We start from the raw sequence: 23,324 nt of genomic DNA, 5'->3' as shown, positions 1-23,324 counted from the left end.
AAGGCTACTTTTCTGACACTAAAGAAAATGAAAATTTTTGTATCTTATACACAGCATTAAGGGTACTAAGATGTATACTATACCATATTCAATTTCCATAGGTTTGGTGTAAAGTAATTATTCATCTACATTAATGAACAATTATATTTAGATAGATGCTGTTTAGCAAGTTTTCAAGAAGAGAGAGAACATCTTTGCTTTTTTGAAAATAATCTTATTAATATTTTTTGGCTTAATTTATGCTATCAGATATCAGAACACAAATATTACTTAGATTTTCTTTTGACCATTTCAGCAAGGATTTTAAAGTGCATGAAATACAATCAAGGTATTACAATTATTTGTTGAATTATACAATCTCTAATTTGTCTTTCTAATTTAGACAAAAAGCATAATTAAATTATTTGAAGACATTCAGAAGATGTTTCTTTTTAATTTTTGCAGTATTCTAGTATCTTTTAAAGCCTCCTCAACTCATATATCCTAACCAATTACAAGTTTTGTCAGCAACAACTTATATTGTAATCTTGCATATAAATGATAGTCTCTTCCTGATTTTTAAAGTTTATAGCTAAAATTAAATGGGAAGTTTAGAAAAGCAGAAAGAACATATGAACAAATAAATTATAGTACTTTACAATGACCCCTGGTTGTACTTTGCGGTATCTCCGTTTTTCCCATTCCCTCTCGCTTTCTGTATACTTACATTTCTACAGCTATAATTATAAGGAAATCATACTTTATAAAATATTTTCAACCTACATTTTTGTTACATTTATCAATTAAAATGTTATGAATTGCTTTTGTGTCATTAAGTATTCTAAATACAATTTCTTCTTTTAGGAATGAATATATATTTTATGGCTATATTATGTATAGTGACTTAACTAATCCTTCTTATTGTACACTTAAGATTGCATTTTTTTGTTTTTATAAGTGATACTGTAACAAACATCCTTGTAAATAAAAGCTTGCTTTCACATGGTGTGTTTTCATTATATCTTTGTGGAAGTGGAATAGCTGGGTCAAACTCTATGCACATATTTTAGGCTGTTGATATGTATTACCAAGTTGTTTTCAGAATGGTTATGTCAGTTATATTATCCACCAGTTACAATGTGAAAAGTTTGTTCATTGTTTTCTTTCTCTGTACAACTAGGCTGTATCAATTATATATGTATGCATATATAAAGTTCAGCCAATCTGATAAATTTTTCTTGTGCCTCTTTGTAAGTCAACCTCTCCACCACCTCCAGTTCATGGCAAACATTGATCTCATTTTGTTTGTATAATTTTGCCTTTTCACTTATATAAATGAAATTATAAATGAAGTAATAAGATACATTGCCTCTTTAGTATGGTATATCTTACTTAGAATAACACGTTTGAAATTCATCCATATTATTATGTGTAACATTAGTTCATTCCATTTTACTGTTAAAAAATATTCTTGTAGAGGTAAGATGGCGGAGGAGTGAGGAGAGGTTGCGGTTTTAGGCTCCGGAGACCCGTCTACAGTTTGGTCTAATTGCAGACAGAACATCTCAGTGAGCAGCTGGACATTGGCGGGAGTTGAGCCAAGGCACTGCTGGATTAGAGAAAATCCATCTGGGAACAACCTGTTTAGTGAGGATAGCGGAGAAAAAGGGGACGAAACGGGATTCCTGACTGGGGCGGCTGCCCGAGCTGTGGCGGGAAGCACACAAAGGATTTTTGGCGACCACAGGCTACCCCAGAGAGGAGTCAGGCGGAGAGCGGATCTCTGCCCGCTGGCAGAGACGGGACTCGACCAAGTGGCATTGGCGCTGAAGGACAGGAGACAGCGTGCTGCCGGGCAAGTGAGAACATAATTCTCCTTTATATTTTTCTCTAGTGGATGGTGGAGACGGGAGGAAAGTTTGGGTGTGGTAGGCCGTTCTGGAGGAGCCCAGGCGCAGGGGCGCGCTAATCCACTCCTCAACCCTACCATTGGGTCGCGGGGGCGCACATAGGGAAGTGCTCTCATTCACTGGCCCAGGTGCGCGGGGCCGTGAGTCCAGGCGTCCCTCGGACATTCCCCAACGGACATAAGATCAGTGCCCCAACGGGCACAGGGAGGGCCCACTGAACACGCAGAGGACTGTGCACAGACACCCCTAGACAGCTCCCGTGGGCGCAGGGCCCCAGGCCAGAAAGCAGACCACTAGCGCAGGCTCTGTTTGTGCCCGCCCAGACGGGTGAGGGAAGGCGGGCGGCTGCAGCACGGGAACAGCGAGAGGCGGCGACCCACGGACGCTCGATTCCACTGAGCACAAGTGTCCCTGGCCCTGCCCTAAGAGGCGAGAGACCAACTCCCGGAGCTCGGCTCAGCGGGACTGAGGGCACGGGGCAGCGTGCGAGCGTGAAAGCACCTCAGCCCGGGGTCAGTGGGAGCTCTCTGGCCGCCTGTGCGGGCAGGGTCACCTTGGCGCAAACGGGGAACCGCCGCGGCCCAGCGAAAGAAGGAGCCAATCCCGGGGAAAGCGCTCGGGCCGTCCGCGTGGGCAGGGTCACCTCGGCGCGAACGGGGAACTGCCGCGCCCCAGCGAAAGAAGGAGCCAATCCCGGGGAAAGCGCTCGGCCGTCCGCGCGGGCAGGGTCACCTCGGCGCGAACGGGGAACTGCCGCGCCCCAGCGAAAGAAGGAGCCAATCCCGGGGAAAGCGCTCAGGCCGTCCGCGCGGGCAGGGTCACCTCGGCGCGAACGGGGAACTCCCGCGCCCCAGCGAAAGAAGGAGCCAATCCCGGGGAAAGCGCTCGGGCCGTCCGCGCGGGCAGGGTCACCTCGGCGCGAACGGGGAACTGCCGCGCCCCAGCGAAAGAAGGAGCCAATCCCGGGGAAAGCGCTCGGGCCGTCCGCGCGGGCAGGGTCACCTTGGCGCGAACGGGGAACTGCCGCGCCCCAGCGAAAGAAGGAGCCAATCCCGGGGAAAGCGCTCGGGCCGCCCGCGCGGACAGAGACACCTTGGCACGAACAGGGAACCACCGCGGCCCGGCAGCAGTGGGCTCCAACCGCGGGGCAAACTCTCGGGCCGTCAGAGCGCGCAGGGGCTTACGCGCAAGGGCACCTCAACTGGCTACAGCGGGCAGCAAGGTAGCGCGCAGCGCCGGCAACCGCGGGCGCGCACCATAGCGGCAACCGGGTGCGCACACCAGTCCGGCAAAAGAACAAGAACCTCTGACCTGCCACACTAGACCAGCTGCGGACCCAGAAAAAGAAGGCAACACACCAAGGCTAAAACGGAGTAAAAACATCGTTTTTTTTTTTCTCCAAATTTTTTCTCCCAAATTTTTTCTCCCTTGTTCTTTCTTTCTTCTTAATAATTTCTTTTCTTTCCTTCTTTCTTTATTCTTTTCCTGGGGTTTTTTTTGGGGGGGGTTTTGGGGGGTATATATATATATATATATATATATATTTTTTTTTTTTTTGGTTCAATTTTTTTTTCTCTCTCTTTTTTCTTTCTTCTGTATTCTTTCTTTTCTATCTTTCTTTGTTCCTTTCTTGCTAACCTTTTGGGGTTTTTTGGGGGGGGTTGTGGTAAATTTTTTATTTTCTTCTCTTTCTCTCTTTCTTCTTTTCTTCTATTTTCTTGGGGATTTTTTGGGGGAGTGTTTTTCCTCCATCTCTTCCAATAATAACAAACTTTATCTCTAACGTGTTGCATATAACCTCTCCTTCTCATCCTTTCTCTTTAATAGTGGTTTATTCGTTTGTGTGTCTAGCTTAGCCCCCCTATTACTTTAAATAATACAATATAATTACTATATAAACCCAAATACAATACAATCCCACTTTCTTACTATACTAAGTATTTTTCTATCCTTTTCTTCTATTTTTCTTAACATACAATGTAAATATTACTAACTGGCTTGCACAGTCTCAACTATTATTAATCTATCAACCCCTCTATCAAAAATTATATTTTTCCTCCCCCAAAACAACTCGTATCTATTCTTCTTATAGTATAAAAGCTCAAATCTATTTACATTTATATTAATACGGGCTAGTTGGCTAACGATAGCAGGATAGAGTGGGGGATACTTTCTGAGGGTGTGGGTCTCCTGCCTGGGCTGTGTGTTTATGTCTTTAACAGCATATCCACAAAAGAACTCAAGACAAAGCAGATAGAGTGACTCTCAACCAAGTAGCCAGAAGGAAGATCCTATCAAAGAACATCTGAAATATAACCGAACAGCATAAACAAACGACATAAAGGGTAACTTAAGACCATCAGGCTCAGGATATCAAAGAGACTGCACCACTGAAACTCCCAGACCTTCGATAAAGAATATTACACCACAAAGGAGGGAAGTCAAAGCAGACTACCCCCCAATAAATAAATAAATAAATAAATAAATAAATAAATAAATAAATAAATAAATAAAAACAAAAAGAATCCAACATGGTAAGACGCAAAAATAACCCCTCAATGAAAAGAAAAGAGGAATCCTCAGAAAGAGAGATAGACGAAATAGACATAGCCCAAATGTCAGACATGGAATTCAAAACAATGGTGGTAAAGAAGCTCAATATACTCGACATCCTTAAAATCAACTATGACAACCTTCAAGGAAGTTACCAGCAGCTCCAAGAAAATTACAGGGAACTGGCAGAGAACTACACCAGCATAAAAAAAGACATAGAAATTGTTAACAAGAACCAGGAAGAACTTAAGAATACAATCTCTGAACTGAAAAACACAGTAGAATCAGTCAAAAGCAGACTAAACGAAGCAGAAGATCGGATTAGTGAGTTAGAAGATAATGTAGAGAAAAACTCCCAGACAATACAGCAAAATGAAAAACGATTGAAAAAATATGAACAAGATGTAAGGGAATTACAGGATAGCATTAGGAAAAATAATTTAAGGATCATCGGAATACGAGAGGAAGAAGAAAAGGAACATGGAATTGAAAATCTGATAGGAGAAATAGTGACAGAAAATTTTCCGAACCTGATGAGAGGAAAAGCTATGCAAGTCCAAGAAGCACTGAGAGTTCCAATCAAGAGGAACCCCCAAAAACCCACTCCAAGGCACATCATAGTTACAATGGCAACATTCCAAGACAAAGAGAGAATCCTCAAAGCAGCAAGAGAAAAGCAGCAAATAACATACAAGGGAGCTCCGATAAGGCTATCAACTGATTTCTCAACAGAAACATTACAAGCCAGAAGGGAATGGTCAAAAATATTTCAAGCAATGAAAAACAAAGGCCTACAACCAAGAATACTCTACCCAGCAAGGCTCTCATTCAAAATAGAAGGTGAAATAAGGAGTTTCTCAGACAAAGGAAGACTGAAAGAATACATCTCCACCAAACCAGCATTGCAAGAGATGCTAAAGGGACTGTTCTAGGAAAAAACAAGAGAGGAGAGGAACAGAGGTACAAAGGGAAAAGAATAAATACACGTCAATAATAACCTTAAATGTAAATGGATTAAATGCTCCAATTAAAAGACATAGGGTAACGGAATGGATAAGAAAACAGGACCCACATATTTGCTGTCTACAAGAAACACACCTGAAAACAAAAGATTTACACAGACTGAAAGTAAAGGGATATAAAAAAATATTCCAAGCAAACGGACCGGAAAAAAAAGCCGGGGTAGCAGTTCTCATATCAGACAAAATGGATTTCAAAGCAAGGACAATAAAAAGAGACAAAGAAGGACATTTCATAATACTTAAAGGAACAATCCATCAAGAAGATATGACTTTGATAAACATATATGCACCCAACATAGGAGCACCCAAATACATAAAGCAAATACTAGAAGACCACAAAAAGGATATCAACAACAACACACTCATAGTAGGGGACTTCAACACTCCATTATCAACAATAGACAGATCATCAAAGCAAAGAAACACCAAGGATATACAGGCATTGAACAACACACTAAACCACATGGATCTAACTGATATATATAGAACTTTTCACCCCAAAGAAGCAAAATATACATTCTTTTCAAGTGCACATGGGACATTTTCAAAGATAGACCACATGATAGGTCACAAAACAAGCCTCAACAAATTCAAGAAAATTGAAATCATATCAAGCATCTTTTCAGATCACAATGCCTTGAAACTAGAAATCAACCTCAGAGGAAAAAATCAAAGACACCCAAACTCATGGAGATTGAATAACATGCTATTAAATAATGAATGGGCTAACAATGACATCAAAGAAGCAATCAAGAAATTTCTAGAAACTAATGATAATGAGCACACAACAACCCAAAACCTGTGGGACACAGCAAAAGCAGTCCTGAGAGGGAAGTTTATAGCAATACAGGCATATCTGAAAAGGCTAGAAGAATCTCAAATAAAAAACCTAACCACAATGCTACAAGAACTAGAACAACAACAACAAACAAAGCCTAGGGCAAGAAGAAGGAATGAAATCATCAAGATCAGAGCAGAACTAAATGACATAGAGACTAAACAAACAATCCAAAAGATCAACGAAACTAGGAGCTGGTTCTTCGAAAAAATCAACAAAATCGACAAGCCTCTAGCCAGTCTAATCAAGAAAAAAAGAGAGAAGACACAAATAAACAAAATCAGAAATGAAAGAGGAGAAATCACGACTGATACCTCAGAAATACAAATGATAGTTAGAAATTACTTCAGACAACTGTATGACAAGAAATTTGACAATCTAGAAGAAATGGACAAATTTCTAGAAACATACAACCTTCCAAAACTGAATCAAGAAGAAGTGGAAAGTCTCAACAGACCAATAACAAAGAAGGAAATTGAAACAGTAATCCAAAATCTCCCGGCACACAAAAGCCCTGGACCGGATGGCTTCACAGGCGAATTCTACAAAACATTCAGGGAAGAACTAACTCCTATCCTCCTCAAACTGTTCCAAAAAATCCAAGAAGAAGGGAAAATCCCAAACTCTTTCTATGAAGCCAGTATTATCCTAATCCCCAAACCAGGTCAAGACACAACAAAGAAAGAAAACTACAGGCCAATATCACTGATGAACATCGATGCTAAAATCCTCAATAAAATATTGGCAAACAGGATCCAGCAACACATCAAAAAGATCATACATCATGATCAAGTGGGCTTCATTCCAGGGATGCAAGGATGGTTTAATATTCGCAAATCAATAAATATAATACATCACCTAAACAGAATGAAAGACAAAAATCACATGATCATATCAATAGATGCAGAAAAAGCATTTGATAAAGTTCAACACCCATTTATGATGAAAACACTCAGCAAAATGGGAATAAAGGGAGCATATCTTAACATAATTAAGGCTATATATGAGAAGCCTGAAGCCAACATCATACTCAATGGACAAAAACTGAAAGCATTCCCCCTGAACTCAGGAACGAGACAAGGTTGTCCACTCTCTCCACTCCTTTTCAACATAGTGTTGGAAGTCCTAGCCACAGCAATCAGACAAGAAAAAGAAATAAAAGGAATCCAAATTGGGAAAGAGGAAGTGAAACTTTCATTATATGCAGATGATATGATAGTATACCTAGAAAATCCTATAAACTCCACTAAAAGACTACTCAATATAATAAGTGAATTTGGCAAAATCGCAGGGTACAAAATAAATATACAGAAATCCAAGGCATTTCTGTACACCAACAATAAAATAGCAGAGACAGAGACAAAAAAGAAAATACCATTTACTATAGCAACAAGAAAAATAAAGTACCTAGGAGTAAACTTAACCAAAGAGATAAAAGACCTGTACTCTGAAAATTACATAACATTGAAGAAAGAAATTAAGGAAGAAACAAATAAATGGAAGCAAATACCATGTTCTTGGATGGGAAGAATCAACATCATCAAAATGGCCATACTACCCAAAGCAATTTACAAATTCAATGCAATCCCTATTAAAATACCAATGACATATTTCACAGACCTAGAACAAATACTCCATAAATTCATATGGAACCAAAAAAGACCCCGAATAGCAAAAGCAATCTTGAGACAGAAGAACACAGCAGGAGGAATCACAACACCAGATATCAAACAATACTACAAAGCCACTGTAATCAAAACAATATGGTACTGGCATAAGAACAGACATATAGATCAGTGGAACAGAATAGAGAGTCCAGAAATAAACCCAGGCCTCTATGGTCAACTAATCTTTGATAAAGGAGGAAGGAACATAAAATGGAGTGAGAAGAGCCTCTTTAACAAATGGTGCTGGGAGAACTGGATAGGGACCTGCAAAAAAATGAAACTAGACCACCAACTTACACCACACACGAGAATAAACTCAAGATGGATCAAAGACTTAAATGTAAGCCGTGACACCATAAAAGTCCTAGAGGAAAACATAGGCAAGAAAATATCAGATATCTCACGTAACAATCTCTTCACGGATACATCTCCTAAAGCAAGAGAAATAAAGGAAAAAATAAATAAATGGGATTACATCAAACTGAAGAGTTTCTGCTCAGCAAAAGAAAACAACAGCAAATTGAAAAGGAAACCAACCATATGGGAAAACATATTTGCCAATGACATCACAGACAGGGGACTGATTTCCAAAATATATAAAGAGCTGATACGACTCAACATCAAGAAAACAAACAACCCAATTAAAAAATGGGCAAGGGACCTGAACAAACACTTCTCCGAAGAGGACATACAGAAGGTCCATAGACACATGAAAAAATGCTCAACATCATTAGCCATCAGGGAGATGCAAATAAAAACCACAATGAGATACCACCTTACACCAGTCAGAATGACCATCATCAACAAATCAACAAGCAACAAGTGCTGGCGAGGATGTGGAGAAACGGGAACCCTACTGCACTGTTGGTGGGAATGCAGACTGGTGCAACCACTATGGAGAACAGTATGGAATTACCTCAAAAGATTAAAAATGGAACTGCCTTTTGAACCAGCGACTCCACTACTAGGATTATACCCGAAGAATCTTGAAACACCAATTCAAAAGAACTTATGCACCCCTATGTTCATAGCAGCACTGTTTACAATAGCTAAGTGCTGGAAACAACCTAAGTGCCCATCTGTAGATGAGTGGATCAAAAAACTGTGGTACATTTACACAATGGAATACTATGTAGCAGAAAGAAAGAAGGAACTCCTACCATTTGCAACAACATGGATGGAACTAGAGAGAATTATGCTTAGTGAAATAAGCCAGGCAAAGAAAGAAAAATACCATATGATATCACCTAATACAGGAAACTAAAGAACAACACAAACAAAGGAACTAAATAGAACAAAAAGCAGAATAGCAGTCAATAGGGGGGAGGGGAGAGGGAGAGAAGGGGGATAGTAAGGGAAGGGTTTAATTAAAGAGCCTGTATAAAAGACTCATGGACATAGACAACAGGGAGGGATATGATTGCGGGAGAGGGGGTGGGCTGGGTGGGGGAGAGAAATTGGGGGAAAAGGGGACAACTGTAATTGAAAAACCAAAATAAAAAAAAAAATTAAAAAAAAAAAATTCTTGTATGGATTTACCAAAGTTTGTTATCTACTTACTATTTGGAAGGAATTAGGTTTGTTTTCATGTTTTGGCAATTATTAATTATTAATAATTGACCACAATAAACATTTGCATGCAGGTTTTTGTATGAATAGGTTTTCATTTCTCTTTAGTGAATACCTAGGATTGGGAGTTCTCAGTCTTATATTAAGTAAATATTTAATTTTCTAAGAAACTCAAAAACTCTTTTCCAAAATGGCTATAAAATTTTGCATTCCATCATCAATGTATAAATGCATTAGGTGCTCATATCTTTATCAGTACTTGGTAATGTCATTTAATTAGCAGACATTTGTCCTTAGTTTATATAAATTCCATTCTTCTTCAAGATTTGAGCCTTGACTTACCTACCTAACCTCATGTACCGTGATCAGCTAGGCTACCAAGGCAAGAGAGTTTATTATTGGCAATACATACACAACACAATTATTGAACCAATAAAACATGATAGCATTTTTTATGTATTAATTCTGTAAACCAAAAATTGAAATAAATGATATGGGCTATTTGAACCCAGAGACTTTATCTAAGCATGGACATTTTGGATAGAACCAAATTTCAAGGACCTTTTATTGTGGGCAAAATGTCTCCATATATCTTTTGGAGAGGACCAAATGTCCTGCAGTGCATCATTTTTGTTTAAGCCACTGTGAGAGGTGTGAAGTATCTCTTTTGATTTCAATTTGCATTTCCCTAATGCCTGATGTGGTTAAACATCTTTTCATGTAATAACATATGTATATATTGTTTTATGAATTGTCTTCTTAAATTTTTTACCTAGTTTTCCATTAGGTACTTTGTTTTTCATTAATCTTTGTGTGTTCTTCAGTATTTTGGATACAAGTTGGATTTTTTTTTTGTCAGAAATGTGTGTTTGGCTTATAATTTTATTTTCTTAACATCTTTAAGAAAACAGATGTTCTTAGTTTTATCAAATTACAATTTGATAATTTTTCTTTTATAGATGATTTTTTGGTATTACATTTAAGAAATCTTTTTTATTAAACAGCGATAACCAAGATTTTTTCCTACATTTTCTTCTTACAAAGTTTATATGTTTAGATTTTATATTTATGTCTTTGGTTCATTTTGAAGTAATAATAATTTCTAAAATTTATTTATTATTTTTTAAGATTTAGCTTTGGAGTCATGAAAAATAAACCAAGTCTTATTTTGGAAAATGTACTTTCAATATTACAAAATAATTTTCTTTTTGAAACTTTAAAAAAATATTTTACTTATTTATTTTTAGAGAGAGGGGGAGAGAGGGAGAAAGAGAGGGAGAGAAATATTCATCGGTTGCTTCTGTATATGGCATGACTGGGGACTGAAGCCACAACCCAGGCATGTGTCCTGGGTGGGAATTGAACCAGCAATCTTTTGCTTTGCAGGATGACGCCCAACCACTGAGCCACACTGGTTAGGGCTGAAAGTGTCTTTTTAAACTGCTGTTTTGCTAACTACATAACATTTCATTAGCTTTCCAGAAGTTATTCATCTTGAATAACTGAAACTTTGTACCCTTTGACCACCATCTCCCCATTTCTTCCTCCCTACAGCCCCTGATAACCACAATTTTACTTTCAGCTTCCATTAGTTTGACTATATTAGATCCCACATATAAGTGAGGTCATATGGTATTTGTCTTTCTCTGTCTGACTTAATTTCACTTAACATAATGTCCTTCAGGTGCATCCTTGCTGTTGCAAATGGCAGGATATTCTTCTATTTTTAAAGCTTAAAAATATTCCATTGCATGTACATACCATATTTTCATTATCCGTTTATTCTTTCATGGACATGTTATTTCCATATCTTGACTATTATAAATAATGCTGTAATAAATATAATGCAAGTATCTCTTTGAGATCCTGATTACATTGCCATAACGTGAATACCCAGAAGTAAGATTGCTGGGTAATGTGGTAGTTGTGGTAACAGTACTATGCTTTATACTTGAAATTTGCTAAGAAGGTAAATCTTAAATGTTCTCATCACAAACAATAAGACAAGAAAAAGGTGACTATGTGAGGTAATGGATATGTTAATTAGCTTGATTGTGGTGTTATTATGTGTATATGTATATCATATAATCAAGTCATATACTTTATGTATATACAATAGAAATATTATCACAAATTTTTATAGCAAAATAGTCACAAATGTAATCTATTTTTTGTCTATCAGTTGACAACGTGTGAATTTATCTTTCAAGTTCGAATTCATTTCTATGAATCTTCAAAACTTTACACTCAATATTTGTTAAATGCTCCTATAACTCCAGAGATGGTACCACTTACTCAACCGTGTTATGTTCAAGCTACTGGTATGTAATAGGAAACATTCAAGTGATGTGTATATACCAAATATTAATGCTTAAGCATCTGAAAGTTAAAAAAAAATCAGAATATGATATTTTAAAATTGTATTTCTATTATAATTGTTCTATTTTCCCCCCATTGCTCCCCGCTACCCCATCCACCCCATTCTCTTGTCCATGTCCATGAGTCATTCATACTAGTTCGTTGACTAGACCCTTCCCCTTCTTTCCCCCCTTCTCCCCCCTCATCACCGTTAGTCTGTTCCCTGTTTACATGCCTCTGGTTCAATTTTGCTCATTTGTGTGTGTTGTGCATTAGTTTCCTGTATTAGGTGATAATCATATGGTATTTGAGAATATGATATTTTTAAAAAATATAAACATTAGAAAGTAAAATTATGATGTGATTGCTGTTTCACTTACATTTTGAGTCTGTGAGATTGAATTTTTATAAACAGCATGGATATAATTTCTGATGAGTGACACTTGCTTTAAAAAAATGGTATAATTTTTTTAAATAAAAAGGTTTAGTTAGTACTTTATTCACTGTGTGGGCAGTTTTTAAATGATTATATTAAAATTTAAATCATTATAAAAACATTGAATATAAAATGAAAGGGTGGAAATTCTATATTAGATAATATTTTTCCCATAGGAATAGTTTACTAAAGGACTAACTACATGTAAAAAAGGATAAATCTATTAAAATATTGAAATACTGTATTTGTTGAATATTTATTTATTCACTTTCTCCAGATACTCAAGTATAAAACCAGTGCACTCTGCAAAATGTACTTTTTAAAAGCTTTGGCTTTGCAGTTTATAATATATACTTAAGTATTGAATATTTTTCAGAAAAGTTAAGTTTAGTCTAAATTATATTATATTTTGTTTTTATAGTTTGGACATTAAGTTCTCAATAACAAAATAGTGATTAGTTAAAAATTATACTCGCACCTAGTAAGAGAAACCTCATTAAAGTAGCATATACTATATAAAATTTATTTTACTCCCATTTAAAATACAGAATTAAGAATTTCACAGCTGGTAGAGAGTCTCCAAGAAGTTAAATTAATGTTTCATCATTATGGAAAATTGAAAAATGTAGAAACACAGTAAATGTCATCTGCAAGTAAATATTTACAACACAGTATCATTATTTATTTATTTATTTATTTATTTATTATTATTTTTTTAATGATATCTAAGATTTATTTATTAATCCCTTATTTTGTACTTGCTACCATAGCCAAGAGTTTTGTATACATGATCATATTTAAATATCAGGTAGGAATATATTTTTTTTTTAATTTTTTTTTTTTTGGTTTTTCAATTACAGTTGTCCCCTTTTCCCCCAATTTCTCTCCCCCACCCAACCCACCCCCTCTCCCACAATCATATCCCTCCCCGTTGTCCATGTCCATGAGTCTTTCATACAGGCTCTTTAATTAATCCCTTCCCTTACTTATCCCCCTTCTCTCCCTCTCCCCTCCCCCCTATTGACTGCTATTCTGCTCTTTGTTCTATTTAGTTCCTTTGTTTGTGTTGTTCTTTAGTTTCCTGTATTAGGTGATATCATATGGTATTTTTCTTTCTTTGCCTGGCTTATTTCACTAAGCATAATTCTCTCTAGTTCCATCCATGTTGTTGCAAATGGCAGGAGTTCCTTCTTTCTTTCTGCTACATAGTATTCCATTGTGTAAATGTACCACAGTTTTTTGATCCACTCATCTACAGATGGGCACTTAGGTTGTTTCCAGCACTTAGCTATTGTAAACAGTGCTGCAATGAACATAGGGGTGCATAAGTTCTTTTGAATTGGGGTTTCAAGATTCTTCGGGTATAATCCTAGTAGTGGAGTCATTGGTTCAAAAGGCAGTTCCATTTTTAGTTTTTTGAGGTAATTCCATACTGTTTTCCATAGTGGCTGCACCAGTCTGCATTCCCACCAACAGTGCAGTAGGGTTCCCGTTTCTCCACATCCTCGCCAGCACTTGTTGCTTGTTGATTTGTTGATGATGGCCATTCTGACTGGTGTAAAATGGTATCTCATTGTGGTTTTTATTTGCATCTCCCTGATGGCTAATGATGTTGAGCATTTTTTCATGTGTCTATGGACCTTCTGTATGTCCTCTTCGGAGAAGTGTTTGTTCAGGTCCCTTGCCCATTTTTTAATTGGGTTGTTTGTTTTCTTGATGTTGAGTCGTATCAGCTCTTTATATATTTTGGAAATCAGTCCCCTGTCTGTGATGTCATTGGCAAATATGTTTTCCCATATGGTTGGTTTCCTTTTCATCTTGCTGATGTTTTCTTTTGCTGAGCAGAAACTCTTCAGTTTGATGTAATCCCATTTATTTATTTTTTCCTTTATTTCTCTTGCTTTAGGAGATGTATATTTATTTATTTTTATTCTTTGGTTTTTCAATTACAGTTGTCCCATTTTTCCCCCATTGCTCCCCCACCCAGCCCATCCCTTCTCCCACAATCATATCCCTCCCCGTTGTCCATGTCCGTGAGTCATTTATACACGTTCCCTGACTAAACCCTTCCCTTACTTATCCCCCTTCTCTCCCTCCCCCCATCCCCTATTGACTGCTATTCTGCTCTTTGTTCTATTTAGTTCATTTGTTTGTGTTGCTCCTTAATTTCCTGTATTAGGTTATATCATATGGTATTTTTCTTTCTTTGCCTGGCTTATTTCACTAAGCATAATTCTCTCTAGTTCTATCCATGTTTTGCAAGAACACAGTATTATTAATATTTTGGTATTTTACTTTTTTTTCTGTTCTACACTTTGCTTTTATTAGTTTATTATTTAACTTAGTTGGAACATACTGCCTTTGTTAAGTTGAAATCTGTTCACTCTTAATACATAGTTTTACTTGAATGTTATAGAACCCTTATTAATTATATGTTAAGACTGGTAAGTGTTGCAAAATATTTTATCCACTGAGCTTCTCTTCTGGATCAATCACTTAACCATAATCAGAAGTATTTAAGTTCTTTCTTTCATTTTCTTGTAAACATAAATATTATAGTAGTGAACATGTTTGTGTATAATGCTTTTTTCAATTTAGATTTTTTTTTTTGTTTAATTAAATTTATTGGGGTAATATTGGCTAAAGCCCTGGCTGGTTTGGCTCAGTGGATTGAGCGTCGGCCTGCGAGCTAAGTGTCGCTGGTTCGATCTTCCAGTCAGGGCACATCAGAGAAGGAAAACTCTGACTCCAAAAAACCTCCGCTGCCTTGCGGCATACCTCTTCAGGGGAAAGGCTAAGGGAGTAAACCCCGACAGAAAATCCGGAGCCGGAGTCCCTAAGGCGGTTTGACGTTGTAGTCAACACCGGCAACTCCTGCGGCGCACCTGAAGCCAAGCTGTATTGACTCCGTCTTTCCCTTGGACCCTTCAGCTGCGAAGAGAGGGGGGGTCTGCTGCATGGGCAACAGCAGACCCTCCATATCACCCTGCCCAGGCTCTGTAGCTTCAGCTTCACTGGAGAGGACACTCCAGCGTCATCGCAAGATGTCGATTCAACACGGGAGGAGACAGATACCGTGTCACTCCCGAGTCGGACTGCACAGCCATTCTCGGCGGTGCAGATAGACTCTTAAGAAGCTACACCATCGTCTCTCGAGACGGACGGCTGCCGACGACGAATATTGGCTAATAACGTTATATGAGATTCAAGCGTACAAATCTATAGTACATCATCTGTATATTGTATTGTAGGCTAACCACCCAAATTCTAGCTTCTCTCTGTTACATATTTGACCTCCTTTACCTTCTTCATCATCCTCCCACTCCTTTCCCTTCTGGTAACAACAATAACTAATGATGAAATAGTACAATTATAATAATATGCTGTAATGCAAGTTATGTGAATGTGGCATTATTAAGTAAAATAAGAGTTAGGTGAACATAAGCAGTGTGATACTATGACAGTCAATCTGCTAATCAAGACAGCTATTAAGTGACTAGCAGGCTGGGAGAATATACGGTGTGGATATGCTAGACAAAGGGATGATTCACGTCTTGGGAAGAATGGAATGGGACACTGCAAGATTCTATCACACAACTCAAAATGTGCAATTTAAAACTTATGAATTATTTATACAGATTAGGAAATCAGGACTAAACTATTTTTGTTCACAGATGATGTTTATGTAGAAAACCTAGTAGAATTGATATAAAAAAAATCTCTTGGAACTCTATTAAGGTTTCAGGCTACAAGGTTAATATACAAACATCAATTGCTTTCCTATATTCCAGCAGTGAACAAATGGATTTTGAAATTAAATACAAAATGCCATTTACACATTAGCAGCCTCCCAAATGAAACACTCATGTTAACAAAATATTTACAATATCTGTATGAAGAAACTTAAAATCTAATTAAAGGAATCAAAGAAGAATTAAATAAATGAAGCTATGAAGCGATATTTCATGTTCATGTATGGGAAGATACTGTTGTCAAGATAACAGTTCTTTCCAACTTGATCTAGAGATTTAAGTCAATCCCAGTTAGATTGTCAGCAAGTTGTTTTGTACATATTGACAAATTGATTCAAAGTTTATATGGAAAGGGAAAAGACCCACAACAGCCAACACAATTTTGAAGAACAAAATTGGAGGACTTAAACTGTCAACTTTAAGGTTTACTACAAAGGTACAGTAATCAAGAGAGTTTGGTATTGGCAAAGATATAGACGAGCAGATTAGTGGAATAGAAAAGACAGCCCCAAAACAGACCCACAGAGACATAGTCAACTGATATTTTTTCCCCCTCACCTGAAGACATGCTCATTAATTTTTAGAGAGAGGGGGAGAGAGAGAGAGGGGGGAAAATATCAATTGGCCACCTCCCTCATATGAACACTAACTGGGGACTGAACCCACAACCTAGGTATGTGCCCTCCCTAACTGGGAATCAAACCCATGACCCTGCAGTCCATGGGATAACACTCCAACCAACTAAGCCATGCTGGCCAGGGCCAGCCAACTCATCTTTGACAAAGGAGTATAGATGGTACAATTCAGAAAAAAATTCTTCTCAAAATTTGGTGCTAAACAACTGGATATCCACAACCATAGTAAATCAATAAGAATCTAGACACAGTTCATAAAATCTTCTCAAAAGCAAACTCAAAGTGCATCATAGACCTAAGTATAAAATTCAAAACTATAAAAGTCTTAGAAGACAACATAGGAAAAAACTAGATGACTTTGAGTTTGGCAATGGCATTTTAGATACAGCAACAAAGGCAAGATCCTTGAAAGAGAGAATTGATAAGCAGAACTTTATTAAAATAAAAATATCCTCTTTGTAAAAGACACTGTCAAATGCCAAAAATACAAGCCACTGGCTGAAAGAAAATATTTGCAAAAGACGTATCTGAGAAAGCACTGCATTCCAAAACATAGAGATAACTCAAACATTCAAGGAGAAAACAAACTAATTAAAACATGGGCCAAACATCTGAACATACACCTCACCAAAGAAAATACAGCAAGTAATGATATAAAAATACTTCACATGTCATCAGGAAAATGCAAATTAAAACAACAATAAGATATCACTACACACTTACTAGAATGGCCAAAATCCAGAACACTGCCAACACTAAATGCTGGAGAAGATGTGGCGCAACAGGAACAGGTGGGAATGGAATCACTGCTGAGATTACATTGCTGATGGGAATGATAAGTGATTTGCTATGTTGGAAGAGGGCATGTGGTGGTTTCTAAACATACTCTTACCACACAGTCCCTCAAATCATGCTCCTTGGCATTTTCCCAAAGGAGTTGAAAACTTATGTCTACCCAAAAACCTGTACACAAATGTTTATGGTATATTTGTTTATAATTGCTAAATCTTGGAAGCAAACAAGATGCCCTTCAGTAGATGAATGGACAGACTGTTGCACTCTGACAGTGGATTGTTATTCAGCACTAAAAAGATGTGAGCTATTAAGTCATTGACACAGATCCCATGGACCTTAAATTTATAATATGATACTAAGTAAAAGAATCCAATCTCAAAAGACTGCATACTGTGTCATTTCAACTGTGTGACATTCTGGAAAAGACAGAACTATGGAGACAATTAAAAGATCAGTGGTTTCCAGTGGATGTGGGGTTAAGGTTAGGCAGACCACAGCATTCTTAGGGCAGTGATTTTCCTCTTTATGATACCATAATGGTGGATATATGACATTATACATTTGTTCAAACACATAGACTGTACACCACTACAAGAGATCCCTAATGTAAATGGGGGACTTTGGATTATAATGATGTGTCATTGTAGGTTCATCAGTTGTAACAAATGTACTACTGTGGTAGAAAATGTTGATAATGGAGGAGACTATGCACGTATGTGGGTAGGGGATACATGGGAAATCTCTACACCCTGCTGCTCAGTATTTCTGTGAATATGAAATTGCTCTAAATATAAATATTTTAAAATATTGAACTTGTCATTTCCCTAATGGTTAGTGAAGTTGAGCATCTTTTCATATATCTATTGGCCATTTGTATATCTTCTTGGGAGAAGTGTCTGCTTAGGTCCTCTGCTCATTTTTTAAATTGGATTGTTTTTTGTTTTTTGTTTGTTTGTTTTGCTTTTGAGTTATATGAGTTCTTTATATATTTTGGATATTAACTCCTTATCAGAGGTGTTGTTTGCAAATAATCTTTTTCCATTCAGTTGGTTGCCTTTTTGTTTTGTTGGTGATTTCTTTTGCTGTGCAGAACCATTTTTGTTTGATATACTCCCATTCAGTTTTGCTTTTTACTTCCCTTGCCTTTGAGATCAAATTCATAAAATCCTCTCTGAGACCAAGGTCCATAAGTTTGGTACCTGTGTTTTCTTCTATGTATTTTATTGTTTCAGTTCTTACATTTAGGACTTTGATACACTTTGAGTTAATATTTTTTCTGTGGTGACAAATAGCAGTCCAGTTTCATTTTTCTGCATGTGGCTTTCCAATTTTCACAGCACCATTTATTGAAGAGGTTTTCTTTTCTCCATTGTTTGTTTTTGGCTCCTTTTTGAAAATTATTTGCTTATATATATGTGGGCCTATTTCTGGGCTGTAACTTTTGCTCTATTGGTCTGTGTGTCTGTTTTTCTGACAATACCATGCTGTTTTGATTATTGGCACTTTGTAGCATGATTTGAAGTCAGAGAGCGTGAGACCTTCAGCTTTGTTCTTTTTTCTCAGGACTCCTTTGGCTATTCAGGGTCTTTTGCACTTCCATACAAATCTGATGATTTCTTTTTTTGGTCTCTCTTTTATAAATGCAATGGGACTTAGATGGGGATTGCGTTAAATCTGGATATTGCAAATCAAAACCAAAATAAGATACCACCTCACACCTGATAGAATAACTGTTATCAACAAAACAAGTAATAACAAGTTTTGGAGAGGTCGTGGGAAAAACAAGAACCCTCATTCATTGCTGTTGGGAATGTAAACTGCCACAGCTACTACAGAAAACAGTTTGGAGACTCCTTAAAAATTAAGAATAGAATTATCATATGACCCAGCATTCCCTCTTCTGTGCATCTACCCCTCAAATTTGAAAACATTTATTCACATAGCTATGTGCACCCCTGTGTTGATTGAAGCATTATTCATGGTGGCCAAGACATGGAGACAACCAAATCATTTTTTGATGGATGATTGGATAAAGAAGAAGTGGTACATATATACAATGAAATACTATTCAGCCATAAGAAAAGATGAAATACTGCTATTTGTGACAACATGAATGGATCTTGAGGATATCATACTAAGCAAAATAAGTCAGACCAAAAAAATCAAGAACTATATTATTTCACTTGTATGTGGGATATAAAACTGAAAGCAACAAATGAAAAAACAAGGAAAACAAACAAAAACTCATAGGCACAGACAACAGTATGGTGGTTACCAGAGGGAAGGGTGATGTGGGGTAGTAAAGTGTAGAGGGGGTCATATATATAGTAATGGAAGAAGATTTGACTTTGGGTGGTGGGCACACAATACAATTTATAATGATGTATTAAAAGAATTGTACACTTGTAACCTATATAATTTATTAACCAATGTCACCCCAATAAATTTAATAATTTTTTTCATTTTTAATTTTTTTCTATTACAGTTGTCCAATTTTCCCCCCCATTTCTCTCCCCTGTCCTGCCCACCTCCCTCCTCTCTCACAATCAGTCCCCACCCTGTTGTCCATGTCCATGGGTCATTTATACTAGTTCCTTGAATAGACCTTTCCCCTTCTTTCCCCTTTTTCCCCCTAACAATTTTTTTAAAGGTAGGCTTTTTCAGCAGGTAATAATGTCATCTCCATTGTATTTTTACAGATTCCACCAATTCAACCTTTACTAGAATAGCTATTTTCTTTTCTCATGCAAGAATGTTATGATATGTAATCTACATATTTTCCTTTACTCCCCTAATTTTTCCTTCTATTTCCTTTCACGTCTGTATTTCACTGGTCAAACTCTAGTATGGAGATCATTTTACCTTCGCTTACTTTTTTCTCAGCTCAATATCTCTCATATTTTTATATTTTTTATTGTCTCAAGGGTAGTTTTAAAATTTTACTTGTAATTAATTACCATTAAAATACAAAGTGGGAATTTCGTAGATGTGACAAACCAAGGTATTCTAACAATGTTTAAAATTTAAGTTTTTGTTTTGCTGGGAATATAAAACAAAATAATTATATATTTTATTGTTTCATGTTGAAAAGTATAGTAAGAATTATCTATGAGCTTATACCTATAGTTTAACAGTTTATTTACTTTTCTCGTAGTATTGCAAGTACCAGTGAAATTATCCAGGAATGAATTTATATTTGATATTCCATCATATATGGTGAGTCCCAAGGAAAAGATCACAAAAGCTGAGGTATGTACAGAGAATTGGTGCAGTTTACAACTTTTTCTGATTATAGTTTTTAGTTTATTGTGTTAGTATGAAACATATGTTATAAGATGTCTTTTATTTTTAAAGAACCTGCACATACTTATATATAATTTGCATACATATATATCATATTCTTCATAAGTATGTATATACGGGATGGGGCAAAAGTAGGTATACAGTTGTCTGAGTGGAAAGTAATACAATACTTAATAAGTAATAATATAAGGATAAACTGTCTTTTGCATACTCATAGCTATAAACATACTTTTACATACAGGGTGGAGTAAATAAAACTCATATTTCTCAGAAGTAATTATTCCAAGTATGCCAACACATATAAAGCCATTTACATTATATATGTATATATTTAATACAACTATTTAAACTTTTAAATAGAATTAAATTACACCTCTCTCCTTGTACAAGTGGAAACTGAATAAAATTAATGTGAGTTATGTTCCATATAGAAAAGGAAATGCAGTATGAGGCAATAACAATTGAAAAAGTCTAGATATATAATACAGTGACTTATATGATAGTCTTCTCTTTTCTTAATAGATGTTTTTGCCTCTCTTCTAACTATGACTATCTAGATAGAAAAATTAGATAATGTGTATGAAGGAAGCTTATGTATACATTGTAGAAATTTGTATTTGTAGGTTTCCTTTTTTGTCTTATATATTGCTTTTCCTACAATAAATTTTGAACCTTTATAGCTTGAAGAAAATTATTTGGAGAAAACATTTAACATTATATCCATAAAACAATATCTGAGGGTATATGCAGTTATAGTTAGATAACAATAAATGATCGCGTCTAAAATTAAACTGGGACTTTTTCAAGCATAAAATGTCAGTAAGACTTCAAACTGTAATATAACTTCAAGGATGCAAAAGACCATGTATGTGGGGCTAGAAAGGAAGATAAAGTGAACTGAACTGGTTTGAATTCCAGAGAAAAACAACCCCTTAATAAATCCAAGATTATTTTATATCATTTTAATAATTGTAATTTTATTCACTTGGTGTGATAAAATACACTCCAGACCATGAGAGTCTTCTCTCTTGTTTGGCAGAGGACTCACACTGGCCCCACAGAGAAGGAACTGTGACTCTAATATACTGCTTGGATTTGGCATGGATGATATTTACAGTCAGAATAAACTTTATAATACAGAGAAGTCAATATGTTTATGTAGCAGAATTAAAATATGATATATAACATTATATATAAAAAATGATGTGTATGATACATACAATGTGTATGTGAAAGTTAAGTTGACAGAAGGGTTAGGAATGCTAGAAGGAAGAGGAGTGAAACCCATCTTACATAGTGGATAATGAAAGGGAATTGTTTAACATTGACAGAAAAAGAGCTGAAGTTATAAATCCACTGTTTAAAGTTGTCAGGTGAGTAATGGAAGAATTAAAATAATACAAATATCCAAAATTGGGAGGTAGAGAGAGGAGTAGAGGTAGTGCAAATGAGCTAAATCTTCATTTTTACTAGTAGGCGATCAAGACATGATATCTGAATATGATAAGTCATGAAATAGCCATGTGGTAGTCAAAATTATGTCCTCCAAATTTGTTCAATTCTTAATCCCCAGAATTTGTGAATACACTACCTTATTTTGCAAAAGATACTTTGTGGATGCGTAATGTGATTAAGATTAACCTCCTTGAGCAAAGGAGGTTATCCTAGAATACATAGGTGGTCCCCATCTTTTTACATGAGTGGTTAAAAACAGAGAAGCTTTTCTGGCTTTCAGAAGGCACTCTGATGATAGAAGAAGGGCAGAGAATGTGATGTTACTGGATTTGAAGATAGTGGAAGGAGGCCACCAGCCAAGGAATGTGTCTGATGTGTAGAAACTGGGAAAGACAAGGAAAGAGATGCTTTCCTAGCACCTCCAGAAAGTGTTATAGTTTTTTTTCTAACACCTGGATCTTAACCTAGTGATATCTGGTTGAATTTCTAACCTACAACACTGTGATAATAACTAATTTGTGTTGTTTTAAATTACTGTGTGGTAATTTGTTATGGCAGCCATAAAAAACCTAAAGTAAACCATATCAGCATCACATTTAGAATATGGTATAACTACTAGAGAAAATCCAAATCAGAATTGGCTAAAATTGGTTGCTTCTGGGAAGCAGAACTGTTGAAGAGGAGTGGTTGAATGGGACAGCTGTTTTTTATAAACACTTTTGAGCTATTTGTGTAACCTATGTACAGTATTATTTTGATAAAATTATTTTAAAATGATACAATGTATACTAAACAAACTGAACAATGGTTCTCTATAACTGACTGTATTGGTTCCATTCTTAGGATACGATATGAAAAGTGGATAGTGTTTTAGGGATTTTATACCATCTCCTTAATTTCAAAATAAGAAAAATGAGTCATTCCAATAGCTAGTACGATTTCATGCCCACTTTCTGTTTTAAAAGATGTTATTTTCTTTATATGGTACAAATAAACTTTGTTATATAATATACACATATTAGAATTAAATATTTGTTTAAGCACTAAGAGAT

The 23,324-nt window shown here is 36.4% G+C and overlaps 1 protein-coding gene across 1 annotated transcript in view; it reads left to right on the top strand.

The window, feature by feature from the left end:
* Nucleotides 1-23,324, top strand: part of CFAP47 (cilia and flagella associated protein 47) — a 360,991-nt gene that overhangs the window by 74,118 nt on the left and 263,549 nt on the right. The window contains exons 22-23 of the mRNA XM_090264123.1: nt 11,721-11,859; nt 20,669-20,763. Of these exons, the coding sequence (XP_090120249.1) occupies nt 11,721-11,859; nt 20,669-20,763 (234 nt within the window). The remainder of the gene's footprint in view (nt 1-11,720; nt 11,860-20,668; nt 20,764-23,324) is intronic.

The sequence above is a fragment of the Furipterus horrens genome, unplaced genomic scaffold (assembly GCF_987537825.1).
Source record: "Furipterus horrens unplaced genomic scaffold, mFurHor1.1.pri manual_scaffold_17, whole genome shotgun sequence".
In the NCBI taxonomy this organism is placed as follows: Eukaryota; Metazoa; Chordata; class Mammalia; order Chiroptera; family Furipteridae; genus Furipterus; species Furipterus horrens.
This window is presented reverse-complemented; position numbering and strand designations above follow the sequence as displayed.